This window comes from Tigriopus californicus, chromosome 10 (assembly GCF_007210705.1).
Source record: "Tigriopus californicus strain San Diego chromosome 10, Tcal_SD_v2.1, whole genome shotgun sequence".
Lineage (NCBI taxonomy): Eukaryota > Metazoa > Arthropoda > Copepoda > Harpacticoida > Harpacticidae > Tigriopus > Tigriopus californicus.
The window spans coordinates 4,228,702-4,250,312 of NC_081449.1; the positions used below are offsets into that span (position 1 = coordinate 4,228,702).

The window sequence follows — 21,611 nt, forward strand, 5'->3', positions numbered from 1 at the left end:
CTAGCTCTCATGGCACTCTCTAGGAGTTGCTTCCTCTATGATTTTACCTCAATATTTCTTCCATTCTGAACAAAAAGCACAATAATTTGACTGCAAAGGGCGCTTTACTTTGGTGCTTTAACAAACAAACAATCTAACCATCTAGAAACGGAGCTGAGAGCTTTTAAGACCTTTAGTTAATTCATTGGTAATGATGTTGAAGATTTAGATGATTGCATTATTTTCTTATTGCCCAACAATAAAATGAGTTCCATTTACTGTTTGGACAGTCTTTGGTGGCATGGACTAGTTTTGACCACAAGTAGTCCCAGATGCCTAAAACTGTCTTAACTGCCCATAACACTTTTTTTTACACCTGGCAGTTAAAAAATACAAAATAGGCTAAACCTTCAAAAAAATCATAATTTCCATTCATTTTTGCAGTGTTTATGTAATGCTTAAATAAATGACATTGCTTGATCACTAAATAGTTCAATGCCAAATTTATTTGTAACCAAACCACAATTCAAGAAAGCTGCCATTTGAACAGTAGATGACAATGGCTTCTGAATCGAGTTTAGCATATCTGCCCTTTTCTTGTGGTTGTAATGGTTCCAGGACAATTTGACCCTGGGGACAACCCAACCCAACAGACAACTCAATCCAAGGCAACTCGACCCACTGGACAATTCAACATATCAGAAACCTCAACCCATCAGACAATTTGACCCAGTAAACAACTTGATCCACCAGGCCACTCTACCTAATGGACAAGGTAACCCAAGCTACAACTCAACCCAGTACAGAAATAAAGCAAAATATATTGGCTTCCAGATTGTCATATTCATGGAACAAACTTGAAAGTCTGTGGTAAGCCATGTAAAAATCTGAAGGAAACAACACGATTATTTTTATTTACTCTTTTCAAAGCAAATCTTTTTACTTTAATCAAGGCCTGAAAAAAAAACCTACATTAGGATTCAAACTCGATTCATCAAATTAAATGTCCTTGTAGTGGCTAAACTTTTACAAGGAGATTGAATTTTAACTCACAATGTTTCAGTTTTGTTCAATGAATAAGATTTTAGCCAATGCTATTTTATGCTTAAAATTGTAGTGGGTCAAGTTGTGTAGTTGGTCGACTTGTCCACTGAATTAGGTTGTCCTGAGTCAAGTTTTCCGCTGGATCAAGTTGTAACATAACTTTGAATCACAAAGTAAATGTCAAGTCTCTCAAAAATGGAATGAGGCTTTAACCTAGAGAGAAACATATTTAGCTCTCAAAAGCGATATCATATTTCACTCTCCGCAATACATATATTGTCATAAAATCATCAACATTCATGTCTACTGATTCCACGGCTGCCGACCGTCACCCTAACGTAGAAAGTGTTCAAAACAAATCCCCAAGAAGAAAACAAGCCTCAAGGCCCTGAAGCATCAACGTTCGGCTTTTCCATTATGCTCTCGGAAATCTTGGTGTAACCCCCCGTAACCTGTATCAAATCCATCGTGATCATGGGACGCGATCATCGAGACAATTCCAGGGACATGATGCGAAGTCGTGAGCGATCCAATTCCAGACATCAAGTGAATCATGGCCAGAAACGTCGTGAGTCGCCTTCGTCCTCGCGTTCCTCGTCCTCCTCATCTTCTTCCTCCACCAGAAATAGACGAAGGAAAAAGGCCAAGAAGGAAAAGAAGTCGAAAAAAGCCAAGAAGAAGCAGAAGAAAAGCCGTCGACGATCTTCGTCCTCGGATGCGGACACGGATTCCTCGACAGAACTACTAAACACGCTCCAAAAGGAACGAATGGCCTTGAAAAGGAAGCGAAAAGAAGAAAAGCGAAAATTGAAAGAGACTGAAACGGAAGAAGAGCGAAAGAATCGGAAGCTATTGAAGAAGGAAATCAAGGCTTTGAGGCGATTGGATGACGATAATTTTTCCGAGGTTGAGGTCGGTTTGGATGAGGAGCAAACCTATACTAATGAGGACAATCCATTTGGCGATTCCCAATTAACTAATGGCTTCAAATGGGACAAGAAGCTGCAAAAAGAAGGTCTTGATAAGCTGGATGAGAGGGAGTTGAAGAAATTGGAACGCTTGAAACGGGAGAAGCAACGTCAAGAATTGGAGAAAGTCAAGACTCAACGGATGTATCGGGAAAAGGAACGTGAGGATTTTCTTTACGCCAAAGAACTTGAGGACCGAATGAAGGAAAATGCCAAGTACTCTCAATGGCAAGATAAGGAGGACGAGTTTCATCTTCAACAAGCCAAGATGCGGTCCAAGATCCGTATCCAGGATGGTCGAGCCAAACCCATTGATTTGCTAGCCAAATATATCTCGGCTGAAGAGGAATTGGACACGATTGAGATGCACGAGCCTTATACTTATCTCAATGGTTTGACCATCAATGACTTGGAGGATCTACTAGTGGATATTCGCGTTTATGTGGGCATGGACGAGGAGAAGAATTGGGACTATTGGGAAGATATCATCGTGATCGTCGAAGACGAGCTGCAAAAGCTCAGGAAGTTGGATGCCACATCGTCGTACGAGATCGCTGCCGAAAGACGTCAAGGCATTAACAAAGCGGTGGCGGATGACATTCAAGGCGTGTTCAAGGACAAGTCCTCACAACAACTGGAAACCCTCAAGAAGTCCATTGAGCTAAAGCTCAGTCAGCAGGCCGACGGATTGGATCTGAATTACTGGGAGTCTCTCTTAAGTCAGTTGAAGGCTCATTTGGCGCGAGCCAGACTGCGAGATAGCCATAAGGACAACTTGAAGAAGAAACTGGACATGTTGAAGGCCGAGCAGAAGGGCCAAAGTGCGCCCGTAGTTAAGGCCGAAGAGGCCCAAGACCCTGGCGAAGGCCCCAGTCAAGTGAGTAAGAACGACGAGACGGATGTTGATATGGAGATACCGGATCAAGATCCTCGAGAAGAAATCAAAGAATACCTCCCGAAAGAAAAAGAAATCGACCTCGAGGACGAAGAGTACAAGTGTGGCGGGTACTCGCCCATTTACAGGGAACTTGACGATTTAGAGCTTGGAGCTATTGTCGTGAATGCCGCAGAGGATGAGGCTCGACGGCGGGTTGATCAGACGAAAGTGCTCAAAGGCGGAAAAGTCGATAGTGTGTTGAATGCCGAGGAGAAGGCGTTAGAACGCGAGGCCAAGAAAGGTATGAATGACGATGAAGCCTCGTTTGCCGTGGAATCAGCCCTTGAACAAACTTATGAATGGTCGGACAAGTATCGGCCACGGAAACCCAGGTATTTCAATCGCGTTCACACCGGGTTCGAATGGAATAAATACAATCAAACGCATTATGACATCGACAATCCGCCTCCAAAGGTCGTCCAGGGCTACAAGTTCAATATTTTCTACCCGGACTTGATCAATAAGAAGAACACGCCTCAGTATACGATCACTCCCTGTCAGGATAACACGGATTTCGCCATCTTGCGGGTGCATGCCGGACCTCCTTACGAGGATATCGCGTTCAAGATCGTCAATCGAGAGTGGGAATTTGGCTATAAGCGCGGATTCAAGTGCCAATTCCATAACAACATCTTCCAATTGTGGTTTCACTTTAAACGACTCCGGTATAGACGATAAGTTCAAAAGAATACATCAATCGCTGAACATGACAAGAAAAGGAAGAAGACCTTTAATCAATTACTAGTAGAACGAGTTGCCAGTGCTAGATTTCAGTTGAATCTATTTCGGCGTGCATTGTTTTAGCGATAACCACTCGAGAAAGCGTAGGTTTGAAAACCAACTTTGAAGGTAGAACTAGTGGGCATCACATGTGTTGAAGGGACTGAATGTATGTTATTCAAAGATTGGAGGGTCAAAGGTTACCGGGCAAGCATCATCATCGGATCAGGCGATGAAAATACAGATATATGATACTGCCTTATGCGGCTTTAGTGATTGCTATCTCCCTGAGGATGGTTTAAGGACAACTTGAGTTCTTCGAACAAGTCTTGAATAGTACCGGTCGAAATGTGAGCGTTGGTAAAAATGGTCCCCACAAACACGTGTCGCCCAAACTCGCGGTGACAAATTACTTTACAACAGCCTAAATCTTCGATCCGAAATCCCAGGAGTCGGTACTTCTCATCAGTTTCGAACATGGCAGTCGAGCTATGGGATCCATAATACGGCGTACCACTGATTGGGTCCAGCAAATCTGCCCAGTAGCCTTCGGATTTCAATCTGAAAAAAAAAAAATCATAACAGTCTCATTGAACAAGTAAAGCTCTTCAACGTGCAAGGTAGTGCTTGATATTTACCTAGCCACGATTTCTTTGGCAGCGGCGAAGAACTGCTCAACGAGCAAATCGCGCTCCTCCTCCATATCATCACTCCACACCGACATATCGTTCACCGTCTTCTGCGACAAGGTGAGCACGCTCAGATTCTGATGCATGATATTCAGATCAGGAAAGAGGGGCTGCACCTCCTTTTTCAACAGTGTGGGCGCTTCGTGCGCCTCGCAGCTCAGACGCTGCATACCGCGTAGCTCAGGGAAGTCGGTGAGCAGGTCAGCGCACACGTACTTTTCGGCGCCCGGCGTGTGCTGAATGAAATCGTTGGCCGAGTACAACACTTGGCTTTGATTCTCGAGATTCGTGGGGCGTGCCACTAAATCTGAGCGGTGGGCGTGGTTCTCGAGATTCTGACTCAAAGGAATGGGCTCGGAGGTAGCTTGAGGCGAGCCTGTCGTGTCTAACCCCGATGCTACGCCCACGTGACCGGGAAAGGCAAAGCGCCCGTCGACTTGCGAAAACACACCCAAGGCATTATCCGGCCAGAGCGTGGGTGGCACTTCCGAATCGGGCGTGTAGACCAGGATTTCAGTCAGTCCGCCTTCGGGTGTGTCATTGCGCCATTGACCTTTGAGGCTGACCGGCGAGCTAGCGAGTCCTCGTCGAACTAAGGCATGACTCAGGCCGGAGAGAGAAGCTCGGGATTGTAGAAACAATTTGGCCGAAGAACTATTGAAGGAGACCGAGGACACGAAGCGACTCATAGCACACAAATGGGCTCACAAGTCCACACTTGCCAACCAAGGGGGATGGATCCAAGCAGGTTTGGACTGATTACGTCGTAGTTCAGTTGTTGATCAGTCTTATACTGCACACAGCTTTTAGTACAACTGAACTGAACAGTGCCTTGGTACAGTCAGTCAGTCACACAATCCAAAGACACGTGACGTCAGATCTGGGCTGGCTTTGTTTACTTCTTTGATGGCACAACTGTGACCAACTTTGACGTACATCAAAACACAACCTCTAAAACTTTTAACGATAGAAAATAAACTTTTCAAAGGAATCAAAGGAATTTATTTTAATGATTGAAAAATTTGAAAATGTCATGTCGACAGATGATCAAAGATCTGAGAGAAGAAACTGCGAAATAAGTTGGCACGTTGTGCTGAAATCAACTGGTCAGCCAGGATTCTCGGATGACATCTCTCGTTTGTCTTCGGCCTAACCAGCCTCATCCGTAGGCCTTCTGGCCCAAAAGCGAGCGTTAATCGATTAAGTGTTTATATTTGACCAGTGTTGCTCTTGGCCAAAGAAAGTGTCAATATTTGGCGATGACAGTTCGAGGTTATGCTCCCTCTCCCTCCAATTTTTTTGCCAACGTTTTTACCAAAACCGGATGGCTTTCGAGCTGAAACCAATCTCAGATACGCCTTATCGATCGCTTCGTAGCACTCAAGTCATGTTTTCCTCAACCATCGACCATGGATAAACCTCCTACTTAATCAAAGACAACAAAAATTAACATTAAAAGCATTAAAGCTTAATCCTAAAAAAATGACCAAATGATTTGAGTTAGCTCAAAGATCATGTCAAATATTGACTGGCACCGAAATTGTCCATTTTCTTCGACTTCTTAGAAACTTCCAGTCCTTGAAAACGTTTTTTCTTCATTTAAAATGGCATCACTGCTAAATGAGGACAAAGATTAAAGCTTATGTAGCGAAAGTGACTTTTCATCCTCATCTCGGTAAAAAAAAGCCCAGATTCTAAAATTTGTGGCCTCTACTCAAGCAAGCCGTTCGCATCTCAACCCTCCCCCATCCATTTTCGGCCCAGCCTTCTCTCTTTCATCATGTAGACTGTGGCCGGGACGGGAGAGAATCCGACAATCTTAAGATCCACCTTCACTCCTGTCTTTGTTCATTCTTGGTAGCCTTCTATCCTTAAACCCGTTGATTCCTCCTGCCCTGGCTGGTGGGTCTGGGCATCTTGGATTGTCAGGATGAATGCTCGCTCGCAGAATTTCGAGATCTCATTGGAGCCCCGTCAGTTGGAAGAGGCCGTGTTGTCCCTGTTCCACTCGGTCTTGTTCCATCGGACTGTGGGCAAGTTCCATTACACCAATGAAAGCAGTTTCACAATTGGTAATTTGGGGTTTGAGGATGTGGATTGCGATTTCATCGATCACACATACTTGAAAGCTCAATCCGTGGGATTGGATCGAGCATTAAAGCAAGAGGTGAGGCAATGTTGATGCATTCTACATTGATGTCTTTCCAGAGGAGGAAAGGTGTCGTCGTTTGTTCATTTTTTAGTCATGGCTTCTAATCAGGCCAAGATATTCATTAACACCTGATTCAAAAGGAAAATATTGGTCATCTTTCCTTGAGATGATCGTGTGAATGGGTTGGAAATCCAACTTGAAGACCACGAGCAAGAGGTTTGTGGTGGGATGAATTATGAACGAAGCAAAGCTCGAGTTTCCATTGTGGATGAAAAGTGCAACTTGATTTTGTGTTGAGTGGTTTTTTTCCATTGGTAATCACTGATCAACCATGAAATACTAGAATAACTAGGTGTTCGAAGTTTCTTTGTAAAAAAAAGCATTAACTCTTCAACGTTGACGATATAAATGCTTTTTTTCTTTCCATCAATGAACATTTTATTTCATGTAACTTGCCGCTTCACCTTTCAAAGAAGCATCTTGGTTTAAATCCATTGGTTTAGAAAGTCCTGGCCATTCGTTGGGACTCACCATTCATCAAATGTTTACTAACCTTTTTCTGCTTTTTTTTGTACTCAGGTGGCCGCTTTTTCCTCAGACCTCAAACGAGAGGGCGTCAACTCGGGTCAAGTGTCGCTGGAGTTCTATCAGAAGCGGCCCAAGTTATTCATGGCAGCCGATTGCATCCCTTGGGAGGTGTGGACCCTCCGCACCGAGTTGGTCAACTTCACCTCCGAGCAAGATCGTCAACGGTGGAGTGAGAAAGTGGGCGAGATCCTGTCCGAGAAGGTCCGCTACATCGCCGAGGTCATGAATCGCAACGACTTCGTCCCCAAGATGACCACTCAAGACTATTTGGACCTCATCTTTGATACGCGTTACCCGGATTGTCAGCCCTATTTGTTCAAGGTGTCTTACACCACGGCTGGACCGGGACATCCCTCCTCGGTGGGTCACACGTTCAGACGACTCATCAAGGACACTTTGGCCATTTAGATTGGGTGCAAAATGAATGGCTGATGAGAAAGGGCGTTTCTCTAGGAATGACTTGAACCCACCACAAATTCACTCAGCTCTTGAACGGTGAGATTGACTTCACCTGAAACTTTCCGCCGAAATACAATCGTACTATGTACAAGAATCAAAATTGGCGTGGCAAATCATTGAAACTCCTATGTATATTGGTATGGGTGTGTAAGAATATGTAAATGCACAAAGACTGATGAAAGGATTAGATTTTGTACTAGGGACAAGCGAGAGCCCTGGAGAGATCTAAGGTTTGGGGAGGTTTCATACGCTGGTTTCGCGGTTTGGAATATCTTGGGCAGTGATCTTGTTGGAGTCACTCTCGTGTGGGGAAGGCGACGGGGATTCAACTTCGTGACTAGCGACTTTGGCGTCATCCTCGTCCTCTTCCTCTCCGAGATAGTCGTCATCTTCCTCCAATAATTGCTGCTCGCCCGTTGCACTCCCCATCAAGCTGCTATTGTTTTTCATGGCCTCCAATTCGCTCCTTGAGCGCTTTTTTCGGGTGGGTTTCTTGTGGCGCTTCCTGCTCCTTCCCGAGCGACTACTGTAAACACTACTACTGGCTTTGGATTGGGTCTCCAAATGATCGAAATCCGAGGCTCGAATAATTGCATCCTCGTCCTCGAGAACGGGTTTATGCTTTGGGTGGTAACGTTGCTTTTTGTGCCGATCTGTCTTGTATGGGAGACTAGAGGTGCGATTTTTGGGACTGGATTGGTGAGCCGACGAGGATCCGTACCCCGGGGGGAAATCAGCCGTGGTGAAACTGGCCAATTGACAAGGAGCTCCCATTTTGATGGTCAAACTTTCTGTGTATTCGGGTTCGACCTGTAGCTTTTTGTGCGGTAGATGTTGCTGCTGTTGTTGTTGCTGTAGTTGCAATGGACTTATGGTTAGATCCGGCTCATCGCTTAAACCGTGATGTCCGGCCATTGGTGATGAGGTTTGAGGCTGCTTTTGCGTTAGTTTGTCTCTCCTGAATGTGGGCGGGTCCACATGAATATTAAGATTGTTCACTTTAGTGGAGCTGGGCCCGAAAATACTGTTGCCGGAAGGACAGTAACCGTAGTCGGCATCGGAGGCCATCACAGAATTGGCAGGGGCCACATAACCTCGTCTGAGATGATTGGCGTTGTTCAAGGAAGCATGGTCGCTTCCCGGGCCCGAGTCTTTGGCGAAAACATTCGTGTCTTTAATCTTCTCGTATCCGATGGGTTGTGGGTGGTGATGATGACGGTAGTCTCCATCCAGATTGGAGTCGTAGATCTGAAATCCATCCTGGTTGACATTAAAGGCATTCCTGGATACACCCGCCTCACTCGCTGAGGGATGATTCAACGTTCCAATTTGCGAATTCAGAGCACCTTCATTATGCTGGATCAAATGAGAACTGATCTCCAGCTCTGGAGGAGGGTACTCTGGATATTGCTGTTGCTTGAGATGATGACCGCCACTAAAAAGGTAATCTGCCACACAAAAAGGATTTCGCCAGCATTCTTGAACGTCGTGACGTGAAGCACAGAAATAGACAAACACGAATACACCCAAAGAAATGGCCGAAATTGTGAACAGAATGGCAAAGATCAACTCCTCGTAAGGCAGGTTGCCTTTCAGAGGTTGGATCACGGACAAGGAGCCGCACATCCAAGTACTTAGAAACAGTACATAAATATAGGCATGAGCTAAGAGGAGAGATCGAACCGTTTTCTCTCGATCCGGGAGAAGATTTGAGACCACACTGGTCATGCTCGTGGTTCGGTGAGATCGAGACTCGGATCCCAGATGTTCACTGGCCTGACTAGGCGAAGACGCGATCACACACCATGCCGAGAGTGAGAATCCGATCATTATTGCCGTTAACAGAGCCACTGGCACGACCACGCTCACAAGGAAAGGGGTCAGTTTCATGAAGCAGTGGTTTCCTGCGGTGTAATGAGCGATGTTAAAGGCCGCTACCAAACCGCACAAAAGGGCACTCGAGCCCCAACCGAGTAAATAGAACCGGATAATGGGCCGGCGAAGCGGGCGATCTGGGGCTCGTAAAAGGCCATCAGGTTCATTGTGAGGTCTGAGAAAAGCCGTGTTGGTCTGTCGATTGTGCTTGGCTTGGAAACTGTTGGCCTTTTGAAAGATCACATGCACACTGATCACGATCCATATGAGATTACACAGAGTGAGATAATGCGAAACGAACCCAACGATCACGCAAGTGAGATGGTGTTCCGTCTGATGAATGCCAGCCGCGAACACGAACATAAGTGAGCTCAGACCAATCCAGACATTGATCAGGGCGTGTTTGAGCTGTCTGGAGATCTGAATCGAGTGAAAGGAGATACCAAAGACCACCGTGGACACGAGCAGTAGTACAATACACACAACAGCACCCACGTAAATCAAGGGATGGTGATATCGGAAGAGCGTTTGACCGGAGGCGTTCACCACACCGGTCAGTTTGGAAAGTCGAAAGCTGTAATAACCCAATTTATTACAAGTAAACCAGATCAATCCAAACTGTGAACGAATCAATTGACAGTTCTTGGATTGCCACGAGCCGAATCCTCCATTACTCTGTGGATCCCAAATCACGGGCTGAACCAAATGAGGCTCGTGAAGCTCATCACTACGGATTACCACACTCACGGGTTCATTGAGTAGACCAACGGGTTGACTATGATGAGCGCCAATGACGGTGGCAGTCACGGGATTGTAGTCCGGATGACTCATTGTGGTGGGGAAGAGATTGGGCTTGTCGAAAGCCACCATTCCCAATGGATCAGGGGAGGTTGGCGAGAGTTGGGCGATTTGCTGATAGATCGACTTGGGAATGGCCACTGAGGCTAGAATGACTTTTCCCATGGAAGGCACGGTTTTGTTCACTTGGGAACAATGGAACACTTTTCCCGGCGAGAGTCGTGGGTAGTTTCCGTTATCACCGTTTGAGTTGTACCACGTGCACGTGACTCCATCAAATGTTTTGACCTTGATGCTGTAGGTTTCGATGGCCAGATCCCTGGTGTAGTGAGTGAATCCCCGGATCACACGGGTCACGTTACTTACTACGTGCAAGAGTCGGGCACAGGCCTTATCCCGAAGTTGGGCCTGACTCATTAGTCCGGGATTGACGTGGAGCACATTCTCAATCATGCTCATAACGTAACGACCCAAATCGACCGAGGTCCGGCTGAGATAAGGTAAGTAGTTCTCGACGGCTTGCGAGAAATACACCACATCCATCTCGTCTTGGAAGACCTTTGGATTATCGGTAAAGTTGAGGAATTGTTTCGAGCTCTGAAGCAGCAACTTGGGCGTGAGGGTTAGGTTCATGGAGGCAAATTTGTGCAAATTGTCCGTGACATCATTGGTGTAAGCACATTGGGAGGTGTTCACAGTGGCCGACCATTCGCCGTTCTCGCGACATAACAAGAAGGCAAGTCCGATCATTCCGTTGTCGAGGTGTCTTTGACAAGGCTGCATTTGAATGGTGCCTCCGATAGCCATGCCCCATGTGTAAATCCCTCGGGAGGTCTTGGAACTGAAAGGGGGACAGAAATCGGTGCTAGGGGAAGCCACAAACACATTCAAAGAGCGGAAATTGGCTCGATTGTTGGAGTCGTCCTCCAAGAAGCATGCCCACTCGCCGGAATGATCGGCTTGGACCCCTTTGACGATTAGGGTGCTTTGGTGCAACTCGGTTTCGGGAATGGCGACTTCCGAGATGCTCATATTGGCGTGAGAATCCGGAAACAGGGGATTGCCTCGAATTAACCACTGAATCTGTAACGAAACAGTCCAGAACATTTTGAATCATTTCTTTTACTAAAGTGCGTCATCTGGTTGAGGACTGTGCCAGGTTCAGTTTGGCATTTGAAGCGATGTTGAAGAGAGAATTCGCCTCAAAAGCAATGTCACAAGCCATTGCGATACCTTAGCTAGTATCTACTATAGATATCTACAACAAATTTGAACAATTGGTCGGTGCACAACAAGCATAAATCTGCTCTTTCATAAAATATACCGAAATTAATTACCGGGCCAAAATAACTTCTCTTACTTTTTGCTCGGGAAACTTCTTGTGCGCTTGACATTGGATTTCAACCACATCACCGCGAAAACTGATTTGCTTGTCGTGCGGAATGAGCCGCACTATGCCCGACTGGCCTAATAAGGGAGGCGGCATCACGATCTCCGGTCGCGGCACCGCCCAATCTGGCCCGCCCATTCCCGCGCAACTCAAACGATCGGGTTGCACCTTCCGCAAGGGTGAATCGGCATAAGCAATGGGCAAAGCGCAGCGAGTTTTGCCCGCATTGCCCAAGATCTCGAGATCCCGCTCCAACCAACGCAAAAACCAGGCGATATGACAATCACAAATGATGGGGTTGTCATTCAGTTCGAGCTTCTTTAAGGCCTTCAAGTCTCGGAAAGCGCCTTCCTCCAAGGTTTGGATTCGATTATCATTCAATTTGAGCCGCTCCAATTTGATCAAACCGCGAAAAGTCTCGGAGGCCACCACTTCCAACTGGTTCATGGACAGATCCAAGACCTCGAGCTCGGTATTGGCGGCAAAAGTGCCCTCTTCAATGATGGCGATTTGGTTGTTCTGCAAATCCAATTTTTGCAAATAAGGCATGGAGGCCAAATGTTGGGCCGTCAATTCGTTCAAGCCGTATTTGGCCAAATCTAGTTGAATGGTTTGGGCGGGTAGAGAGCTCCAATCCATGGACACATCCGCCACTAAAGGCAGACATTGGACCTTGAGTCCACTTTGGCCGGGAACGTGAGACGCCTTCTTGACATCGCAAAAGCACCCATCCGGACACACGAAGGCCGTGGACGCCGTCCCTGGCACGAGCACAGCCAATAGCACGCCCAACAGGCGGGACCAGCCCAGAGGCCGAGTCGGACTCATGATAACTCTGACAGCATCCTAGGGGCGGGGACGGGGCGGCATCGAGGTGTGGAGCCTAAAGCCCCATATTTCAGTCATATCTTGAGCTGGACAAGGTTTTTTCACACTCAAAGCATAGTGACATGCCAGTGGTCGGCCAGGAGGAGAGCTCGGTGAGCTTGAAAGGGAGAGGTGTGTAAATATGACCAGCCCTGAGCCGGGCCAGCCAAAGGAAAGCTGGGCCGCTGATTGGTCCAATTCGGCGTGTTGACAAATTGAGGAGAACCAGGAGATATACCAGGCTTTAGAGATGGGGCGAAGGGCGACGAACAACCAAATCAAACCTACTTGCAAGTGGGTAGGGAAAAATAGAACAGTTGATAAATTGGAAAGAGAAACAAAAGAAATAGGGACTCGGAATCTTCAGACAAATATGATATTCCAAAGGCGACTTATTTTGCTCTCAGACCCGCTTTCAAAAGAAACTATAACTGGATGAAATCCTATAAGTCTTCATCTCTCAAAAATCCTTCTCTGGTGCAGTGTCTCGTGCAATTAGCTTGAACAGTAAGATTAGCTTTAACCTGACTGAAGAAAATTACATATTAAAGAACTCCTATGGCCAAAATAATTGACTTGAACATAAAAAACTTGGCATTTATGACGATAAGATCTGAGGTTCCTTTATTCTGATTGTCATAAATTTGTGAGTTTACACCTCGTTTCAAGTTTATAAATTCTTCAGATTTCCATATTACGTCAAAGGCTTTGGCTGACAAAAAGTACTGAGAAGCTCAAACGACTTTTCCCAAAAGGTCATGAGTGGTTGCAAAATTGGGTGGCCAGAAAACTTGGAAAATTCTTTTGTGCACATTTAGTTTTGTTCCAGCTATTATCTTCTTTAAAGGCTCCAATTGATCACATCAGGATTTAGACCAGAGGCATCCCTGGTTTGATATAAGAAAAGTCAAGGTTATATTTCTGGGCTGTCAAAGGGAGTTTCCAATATGATGTTAATTTAGACCTTATGCTCTTACATTATTTCTTCCTCTCTCTACTACTCAAAATGAAATCATGGTACAGGGGAACCAGCTTATATTGTCACCCACCTTAGAACCAAGCCAAATTGAAAATATATCCAGATTGAAAATATGTTTATTGATTTCTTCCTTCCCCAATAGGTCCTTGAAATGTTAGAAGGCCAAATTTTTTACTCTCCTGTGTATATTCTGGTGCAAACAAGCTTTTGCTGATCCAGAACCGTAGGAATATATGCTCAAGAAAATAGGTACAAAAGGCAAATGAACTACTGGCTTACAATATTTGCCATTGTTCGTTCTTGAACAAATCATTCCTGTATGAAATAAGGTCAATCAAATTAGAGAGGACCAGTGATGGAAATCAAATTTCAAATTCAAAGTTGCCAGAAAACTTGGAAAGTGCAAGCGCCAGCCAATTCCATCGTGCTGTACAAAGCGAAGTTTTAGCGAAAAGCAACCCTGGTTTGAGGGAAGAAAAAGCAGGCTTCCTTTTTGAAGCTAACTAATACTTGAACTACTGCCCCAAACTCCCCATTTTGCGGTTTTCCTGAGCCAACCCTCTGGGCCGCCTAAATTAGAAGCTGGTCTCTGCTTGGCTTAAGCTTGGCCAAGTTCTAGAGTTTGCGTGACTGTGATTACTTGCTACTTGCCCTTTTCTTATGAGCCTATCATCACTCATCAGTGATAGATGATAGGACCTCCTCAACAGCTGAGCAGCCAGCTCCCCAATCGTCCCCTAATCCCGATTGGCTGGCTCGACCTTTTGGCACGCCCAGCCCTTGGGCCTTGATCTTCTCCGGGCGTGTCATGACGGAGGAATTTCCCTGGCAACACGCCTTCCCGCCCTTCTTCACCCTCCAACCCCATGAGCAGACCCGGGTCAAGCAACTCGAGGCGTGGCGATCCATGATCCTGGACTACTGCCAATCCCACCAAATAACTCAGTTCGACGTTCAAGAAATCGGGCAATCCGCCCTATTCCACAACAAGACCATCCAACGACGATTGTCCCCGGAAGACCTGCTGGTGGTCTTGGAAGATCTCCGCTCCCACGGCCATTTGGAGTGGGACGGACCGGCCAAAAGCCGACGTAAAGCCCACATCTATTGGCGACGCCCCGAGGAATGGGGCTCGCTCATCTATAACTGGGCTCAAGCTCACGGAATGACCAACACCGTGTGCACCTTGTTCGAGATCACGCAGGGCGACGACGCCCAGGATCAAGCTTTCCAGGGATTGGATCAGGACCTGCTGATCAAAGCGCTCAAGTGCCTCGAGCTGGAAAGCAAGGCCGAGCTGTTTCCCGATCAGGAGGGCGTCAAGTTCTTCTAGCCCCTTTTTGTTCTATGATTTGTCCCGCCCCCCATCAGACCGTGCCCCCACTCATGTTGTCCTTGTTGATCCTCCAGCGCATGCTGCCTAGGCAGTTCAAGCTTAGGACTCTGCTCAAATTGGCCGGGGTGGTGGTCTTCCTCTGGCTGGCCTTGAGTGCGTTGGTGCCTTCGTGGCATGATTTGGAGACGGTTGAACATGTCAAGGCCATCCAGCGACGACAGAAATTCCCCACCCAGGGCCCGCTAGACAAGCTCAGCCGCATTCTCAAGCCCAATGAAATTGTACCGGCCGTGACCAAACCCGCTCGAACGCTGCATGAGCGACTCAAGCCCAAGTTATCGGGATCCATTGGGCGGCCCCCGCCCCCGCGCCAGGACCTGTGGGATGATTTGGGCGTGGCTCGCAATGATGAAGAGATTCAAGAGCGAGAGACGGGGTATGCTACCTATGCATTTAACACCTTGGTGAGCCGCCGCATTGGCTTGAGTCGAGATATCCCAGACACCCGACATCGAGCTTGTCGTAAACTTGAATACCCCAAGCCTGCCCACTTGCCCACCGCCTCGGTGATTATTTGCTATTTTCACGAAGAATACCACACCCTGCTCCGGACAGTCCACAGTGTTCTGGATCGGTCACCCGCGAAAAACCTGCAGGAGATCATCTTGGTCAACGACCAGAGCGACATCGACATTGCCACCAATCTCACCCAGCACTTCCATCGAAACAAGCTGGATCATCTAGTACGGGTGATATCTTCGCCCGAGCGTCTGGGTCTGATTCGTGCCCGCATTTTCGGTGCCCGTCAGGCCACGGGTCAGGTACTGGTATTCCTCGATAGTCACGTGGAAGCCAATCAAGGCTGGCTGGAGCCGCTATTGAGCCGGATCCACCAGAATCGATCTCACGTGGTCACGCCCATCATAGATATCATCAACGCGGATACCTTCAAGTACGAGTCCTCGCCCTTAGTTCGTGGGGGCTTCAATTGGGGTCTGCACTTCAAATGGGACTCGGTTACACGGGATGAACTCCAGAATGAAGAAGCCTTTGCTCAGCCCATCAAATCGCCCACCATGGCGGGTGGACTCTTTGCCATGGATCGCAAATTTTTCCACGATCTGGGCGAATACGATCCGGGTCTAGACATCTGGGGTGGAGAGAATCTGGAGCTCTCGTTCCGCGTTTGGATGTGCGGGGGTGCCTTGGAGATCATTCCGTGTTCTCGAGTAGGTCACGTGTTTCGCAAAAGACGTCCTTATGGGGGGAATGAAGCGGATACGATGATTCGCAATTCTCTTCGTGTGGCTCGGGTTTGGATGGACGATTACATCGAGCATTACTTCAAGATCAACCCCGATGCGCGAAAAGTGGATTATGGCGATGTGTCGAGTCGACTAGAACTCAGAAAGAGCCTTCAATGTAAAGATTTCAAATGGTACATGGATAATGTTTATCCTGATCTCCGACCACCATCAGAGGATGAGGATGATGCGTTGGTGAAAGCGGATCGCGTACGATTTGAACCTTGGAACAAGCGGACTCGGCGATACCTGAGAGCCTTTTGGATCCGTTTGAGTGGAACTCGGTTTTGCGTTCGAAGTGCGGGCGAAGCTTCGGTGAAGAAATCGTTATTGGTACTTGGACCTTGCATGAGGAACAAAGAGTACCTTTGGTACGAGACCGATAAGCAAGAGGTCATCTTGGCTCAGCTGTTGTGTTTGGATGCGGAAGGCAAGGACCGACGACCGAAATTGATGAAATGCCACGAACTTCGAGGACACCAGGAATGGAAGTTCCGATCCGCCGAGGCCTCGGCCATTTACAACATGGCTGCTGGTTTATGTCTGACTGCCAAGGAGAAGAAAATGGGTGGAAAAGTGATATTGGACGTGTGCTCGGACGGTGACAGTCACATGTGGGATTTGTCCGAAATCGAGCAAGAGCTCTAAAAGCCTACTCCGAGCATTTGGCTTTAGTTCGCTTTCCAAGTTATCCCTCGATAAAAATCAAGCACGCCTAGAAGCAGTACCCCCCCCGGCCCCCCCCCCCTCCCCCCCCCCCCCCCCCCCCCGATCAAAAATCTAGGGAGCGATGTGATAATCTATTGAATAATCTTCCATTTAGAACATGATATTGAATTGAGAATAGGAACAAACACGTTAAGTCTTTTTGCCCAATCTCTTCTTCTTTTTGGAGCTCTTCTTCACCGTTGGAGGCTTCTTCTTAACGATACTACTTGCATCGATGCCGTCGAATCCAGTCGAGTACTCGGACATTATCAAAGACTTCTGGTCGATCCTCTTCTTTTGAGCGTTGATCATCTTCTCCTCTCTCTTCAAGTTCTGTTTCTTCTTCTCCTCATTGTCCACCCAATTTCCTTTGCCAATACCCGTGATTCTGGACGGCGGGTCCCGTAAGGCAAAGCTCTTGGCAATGTGTCCCAAATGCAGTTCTTTAAAACAGAAAATTTCCCGTACCTCCTTTGGATAGGAGGCATAAGATCGGATAAACGAAACATAAGCTTGGCTGGCCCTTTGGTGAATGTGCTCATCATTGAGAACCATAGCTTCCATTTTCATCTGAAGATTAGTAGCCGCCTCTTCCATGGTATGCGGTAATTTCCCCGTCTTCTGGGAGACTAATTCGCTATTGATGAAAAGCTTCTTCAAAATCTGCGCAATGGTCATCTCGGCGAGAAGCAGATTATCGTTCTCGAGCTCCTTGACAAAATTAGCTTCACTCGGGAGAAGGAAGATCAAGGATGAGCCCTTTGCACCAATGCGAGCTGTTCGACCCACTCGATGGACGTAATCGGCATTGGATATAGGCGGATTGTACTGGACAATCCAATCCACTTGGGGTAAATCGAGACCACGGGCAGCCACGTCTGTGCACAACAATAAACCCGCATCTGCCTCACGGAACGTCTTGAAGACATTGGCTCGCTCGCTCTGACTCATGTTGCCATGGAGTTTCAGGAGCTCAATCGGGACCAATTTCTTTCTTGCCGGAGTTTGCGGTTCATCGATAAATTCCGTGCCCACCAAGGACTTGGCATCGTCGGTCAAATTCATTTGCGAAAACGACTTCTTGGGCCGAAACGAGGGATGAGGTTCATCCGGCACATTCAACGTGCATTCAAAGAGATCCATGAGGAAGTCCACCATATCCTGTGTGGCCATGAAGATCAGCATCTTGCGGGACTTACTGTATCGACACTTCCACAGAATGAACGAAGCCAGACAAACCAGACGTAATTTGGCGGGCACGATGATAAAGGCTTGTTTGAGGTTATCCGGGGTAGTCAAAGCGGTTAAGCACTGGGTGTTTTCCTCGTTGACGGCCGCGTCAATGAACTTGGGATGCTTCATACTCACCTCCGAGAGCTGCTCGATCCCGCTCGTTAAAGTGGCCGAGAGGAGCAAAGTCTGCCGGTGATGCCCTTGGGCTTGTTCATTGATGGCGGTTAAAATGGCCTGGACATCGCGTTCGTACCCTAGTTCCAACATACGGTCGGCTTCATCCAAGACCAACCAAGTCAGATGCTTGAGCGAGAGACATTGGGTGTGTTGGATGTGATCGATCAATCGACCCGGAGTGGAGATCAAGATGTTGATCCCTTTGCGTACCCGAGCCTTCTCGGATTTCTTCTTCTCGCCGCCCAATAAGAGGCCGGGCACGATCCAAGCAAACGAGCGACACAACTTTTGAATCCACTCAAAGCTCTGAATGGCCAATTCGCGGGTGGGCACGACAATCAAGGCGTGACAACCATCCGATCGACTAATCTTGGGCGTTTTGGCCTGCAACTGATGGAGAATGGGCACGGCATAGGCCAAGGTTTTGCCCGAGCCCGTTTGCGACTTGATGAGCGCATCTTGACCGGCTAAAATGACCGGAATGGACAGGGCTTGCACCTGTGTCATATCGATGATGCCCGCATCTTTCATGTTCTTGACCAGATACGGGTGAATCCCCACTTTCTCAAAGCCTTGACCCGAGAAGACCTGTTCGCTGAGCGGCACGGCTTCACTGGCTTCCAATTGAGGAATGTCCGGATTGTGCTTGAAAAGCGACGAGATGAAATCCTGGGCTTCAGACGCTGGATGATCATCTGTGATTCGGGCCCGCTTAGAGGGATGGGCCTCGACCCGATCGGTCTCCCCATCCTCACTCGCATCTGGCCGGGATTGATGGGCATCATGTTTAGCTTTCTTACGGGCAATCACGGGCTCATGGACCAAATTCAAGGTCATTTGTTCGGACGGCTCAGCCTCCGTCATCGTGAAAGGCTTCCGTTCAATGGACGCACGTGTTGACCGACACTCACTACTCACTCTCTCTCTCTCTAATCCAACCACAGATCCTACCCAGACCACACGGTTCAAAAGCAGCCTGTGATTGGCTAACCCTGACCAGGCTGGGCGAATTCAAGCCCGTGATTGGTGGAAAAGGCAGAACCACAACAAAAACAATCGGGGCGACCAAAGTGACCTCCACTTTTGGACATGATCTCGAAGACGGACCTGGCTGACCATCGAACACGCAACGCCCGTCTTTTAGGACGGTCGAATTCTGGTGCTTCTTGTCATTGTTTCACTTCAAAGGAATTAGGCCTGCTAGGATGTTCTGGTTTGGAAGATGATCCTGAGGATGACCATGCCGCCACCCTTTTGTTATGCCAAAGAAGGCAAAGAAGCCAGAAAGTGAGTCAAAGGTTGTCTGAGTCATTGAAGATAAAGCGACGGACGTCAAAGGTTAGTTAGTTGGTTCACTCTTCAATCAATTGGCAGACTCGATCCAAAACCAGCCTGACCATGTCGACGGCCGTTATGGAGAAGCACCTCTTCAATTTGAAGTTCGCGTCCAAGCAGATGCTGCGCGATTCCAAGAAGGCTGAGAAGGATGAGAAGGTCGAGAAGAACAAGCTGAAAAAGGCCATCGAGAAGGGTAACATGGATGTGGCTCGGATTCACGCCGAAAACGCTATCCGTCAGAAGAACCAGAGCCTCAATTTTCTGCGCATGAGTGCCCGGGTGGATGCCGTGGCTTCGCGGGTCCAATCGGCCGTGACCACCAAGCGGGTGACGGGTTCCATGCAGGGCGTGGTCAAGGCTATGGATTCGGCCATGAAGTCCATGAACTTGGAGAAGATCTCGGGCTTGATGGACAAGTTCGAGAAGGAGTTCGAGGACCTGGACGTCCAGACCTCGGTTATGGAAGGCGCCATGAATCAAACCACGGCTACCAATGTACCACAGGATGCGGTCGAAGGCCTGATGCGGCAAGCGGCCGATGAGGCGGGTTTGGAATTGCAAATGGAATTGCCAGGCGCGGCTTCCAACACGATTGGCACTACGGCGGGCACGGCTGTGGCCAATTCCGAACAAGATGAACTCAGTCAACGTTTGGCCAGACTTCGACAAGTTTAGGAATCCCTGAAACAGCCTTGTGATTGACCCTCCCTTCAATATATTTTCTATGTTTTCTTATAGAGTAGCGCCCCTTGGTATAAAAGATATGTTTCAAATTGTAATGGGCATTTTCATTCAGGCAATTACATTCAGGGTAAACGGTTTAGGCTTTAACATGCCGAGGCATTCGAGGTCGTTATCCGCCCGTGGAAATTAGATTGAGTTATGGCTAGTGACAAAACACGGTGATCACATAAAAATAATCCGCTCCATTTTCACAAAAGAAAACCGCCGCCCAGGCCCTAAAAAATCTTGTATTTATGCTGGATAAGCGATTTTTTACTAGGCCTAGAAATTACTTATATCCTGGCATGAAGTCAGGGATTTCAGTTAAAATCTAGCCATTGCTGGGCCTAAAGATGATCGTGGCCATTCTGTGGATAGGTATATCTGCCGTGCACGGACATGACTTGTTCCATGTCCTTCAGAAGTGGGCCTCATTCCCTGTGTTCACCTCCAGGTCTTCGCTGAGCTCCAACAACGAGTTCACCGACCTCTTTCAAGAAATCCCCTGGGACATCAAACTCAAGATCTTATCCGAACAAACGTTGGATCTCGCCGATGTTACGAATATTCCCTTGGGATTACTCTACACATTGCCTGGCCATTTACTCCCCAAGCCTGCAAATGGCTCGAACGGCAGTTTGATTAATCTTTTGTTAAGACAAAATATTGACTCTAACCCAACCTTAGACGTCGAAGAAAGTTTCCGTCAATTTCTTGACCAAGGAGACTCGTTTCACGTCAGTAACTTCCTTCGTTCAAGGAATCAATCAACAGGTCTCCCAAACCTTTCAAATCCATGTCGACTGGTTCCCTATCTTGATACTGGAATCGATGACTGCCAAGTGGATCCGGTATTTCCCAAACAACAAAACTGCTTGATCTTAAAAAGATTTGTCGACATTGAACGACCAGTTCAATTATGGTCCCTGCCCACGATCCACAAAATTGGCCCGCTTCTTTATTGCCTTCCATCAGCTACATTGAGTGACCTATCCGGACTAAGAATGATGGCTCAAGATGGCATGGACCTCAATATTTCCAACCGGTATTGGTCACAAGCTCAAAATCAAAGTCTGTTTCAGTCAGCTGCAATGGCTGAGGTCCTCCCGAAAGGATTGAGGTCGTTGGTGCCAGCCAAATTGGTCCTTGACGGAGCCTTGAGCGGTACATTCAACTCCATTCAGGGCATGCATGACCTCATGAGAACCATGCCCTTCTTATCGTCTTACGCTTGCTTCCTTCATTGCAAGAAACACGTTCAATTCCTGACCAAGCCGGAAAAAATGCTACCGTTCCTGAACTTCCTCCCCTCGTTCGAGTTGAAGCATTACGCTCCAGTCTTGTTGA

At 47.5% G+C, this 21,611-nt stretch overlaps 9 protein-coding genes across 9 annotated transcripts in view; 6 read left to right on the plus strand and 3 right to left on the minus strand.

Moving 5' to 3' along the window:
• LOC131888084 (muscle LIM protein 1-like) overlaps positions 1-21,611 on the plus strand; it is a 36,838-nt gene that overhangs the window by 12,625 nt on the left and 2,602 nt on the right. The window lies entirely within an intron of this gene.
• On the plus strand, positions 1,375-4,002 carry LOC131888087 (splicing factor Cactin-like). The gene has a single exon (XM_059236873.1). It carries the CDS (start codon positions 1,498-1,500, stop codon positions 3,604-3,606), a length of 2,109 nt encoding a protein of 702 aa, XP_059092856.1. The 5' UTR covers positions 1,375-1,497; the 3' UTR covers positions 3,607-4,002.
• LOC131888101 (cobalamin trafficking protein CblD-like) lies at positions 3,630-5,172 on the minus strand. Its single transcript, XM_059236887.1, has 2 exons — positions 4,287-5,172; positions 3,630-4,209 (listed from the first exon to the last, which is right to left on the minus strand). The coding sequence occupies exons 1-2, from the start codon at positions 5,024-5,026 to the stop codon at positions 3,918-3,920; spliced, it is 1,032 nt and encodes a 343-aa protein (XP_059092870.1). The 5' UTR covers positions 5,027-5,172; the 3' UTR covers positions 3,630-3,917.
• On the plus strand, positions 5,824-7,636 carry LOC131888104 (autophagy-related protein 101-like). The gene is made up of 2 exons (XM_059236889.1): positions 5,824-6,504; positions 7,069-7,636. The coding sequence occupies exons 1-2, from the start codon at positions 6,268-6,270 to the stop codon at positions 7,483-7,485; spliced, it is 654 nt and encodes a 217-aa protein (XP_059092872.1). The 5' UTR covers positions 5,824-6,267; the 3' UTR covers positions 7,486-7,636.
• On the minus strand, positions 7,650-12,538 carry LOC131888079 (adhesion G protein-coupled receptor A3-like). Its single transcript, XM_059236864.1, has 2 exons — positions 11,570-12,538; positions 7,650-11,292 (listed from the first exon to the last, which is right to left on the minus strand). Exons 1-2 carry the CDS (start codon positions 12,425-12,427, stop codon positions 7,780-7,782), a joined length of 4,371 nt encoding a protein of 1,456 aa, XP_059092847.1. The 5' UTR covers positions 12,428-12,538; the 3' UTR covers positions 7,650-7,779.
• LOC131888106 (vacuolar protein-sorting-associated protein 25-like) lies at positions 14,136-14,778 on the plus strand. Its single transcript, XM_059236891.1, has one exon. The coding sequence runs from the start codon at positions 14,254-14,256 to the stop codon at positions 14,776-14,778; it is 525 nt and encodes a 174-aa protein (XP_059092874.1). The 5' UTR covers positions 14,136-14,253.
• On the plus strand, positions 14,793-16,830 carry LOC131888088 (polypeptide N-acetylgalactosaminyltransferase 35A-like). Its single transcript, XM_059236874.1, has one exon. The coding sequence runs from the start codon at positions 14,793-14,795 to the stop codon at positions 16,731-16,733; it is 1,941 nt and encodes a 646-aa protein (XP_059092857.1). The 3' UTR covers positions 16,734-16,830.
• On the minus strand, positions 16,872-19,144 carry LOC131888086 (probable ATP-dependent RNA helicase DDX31). Its single transcript, XM_059236872.1, has one exon. The coding sequence runs from the start codon at positions 19,065-19,067 to the stop codon at positions 16,944-16,946; it is 2,124 nt and encodes a 707-aa protein (XP_059092855.1). The 5' UTR covers positions 19,068-19,144; the 3' UTR covers positions 16,872-16,943.
• On the plus strand, positions 19,450-20,320 carry LOC131888105 (charged multivesicular body protein 1b-like). Its single transcript, XM_059236890.1, has one exon. It carries the CDS (start codon positions 19,602-19,604, stop codon positions 20,214-20,216), a length of 615 nt encoding a protein of 204 aa, XP_059092873.1. The 5' UTR covers positions 19,450-19,601; the 3' UTR covers positions 20,217-20,320.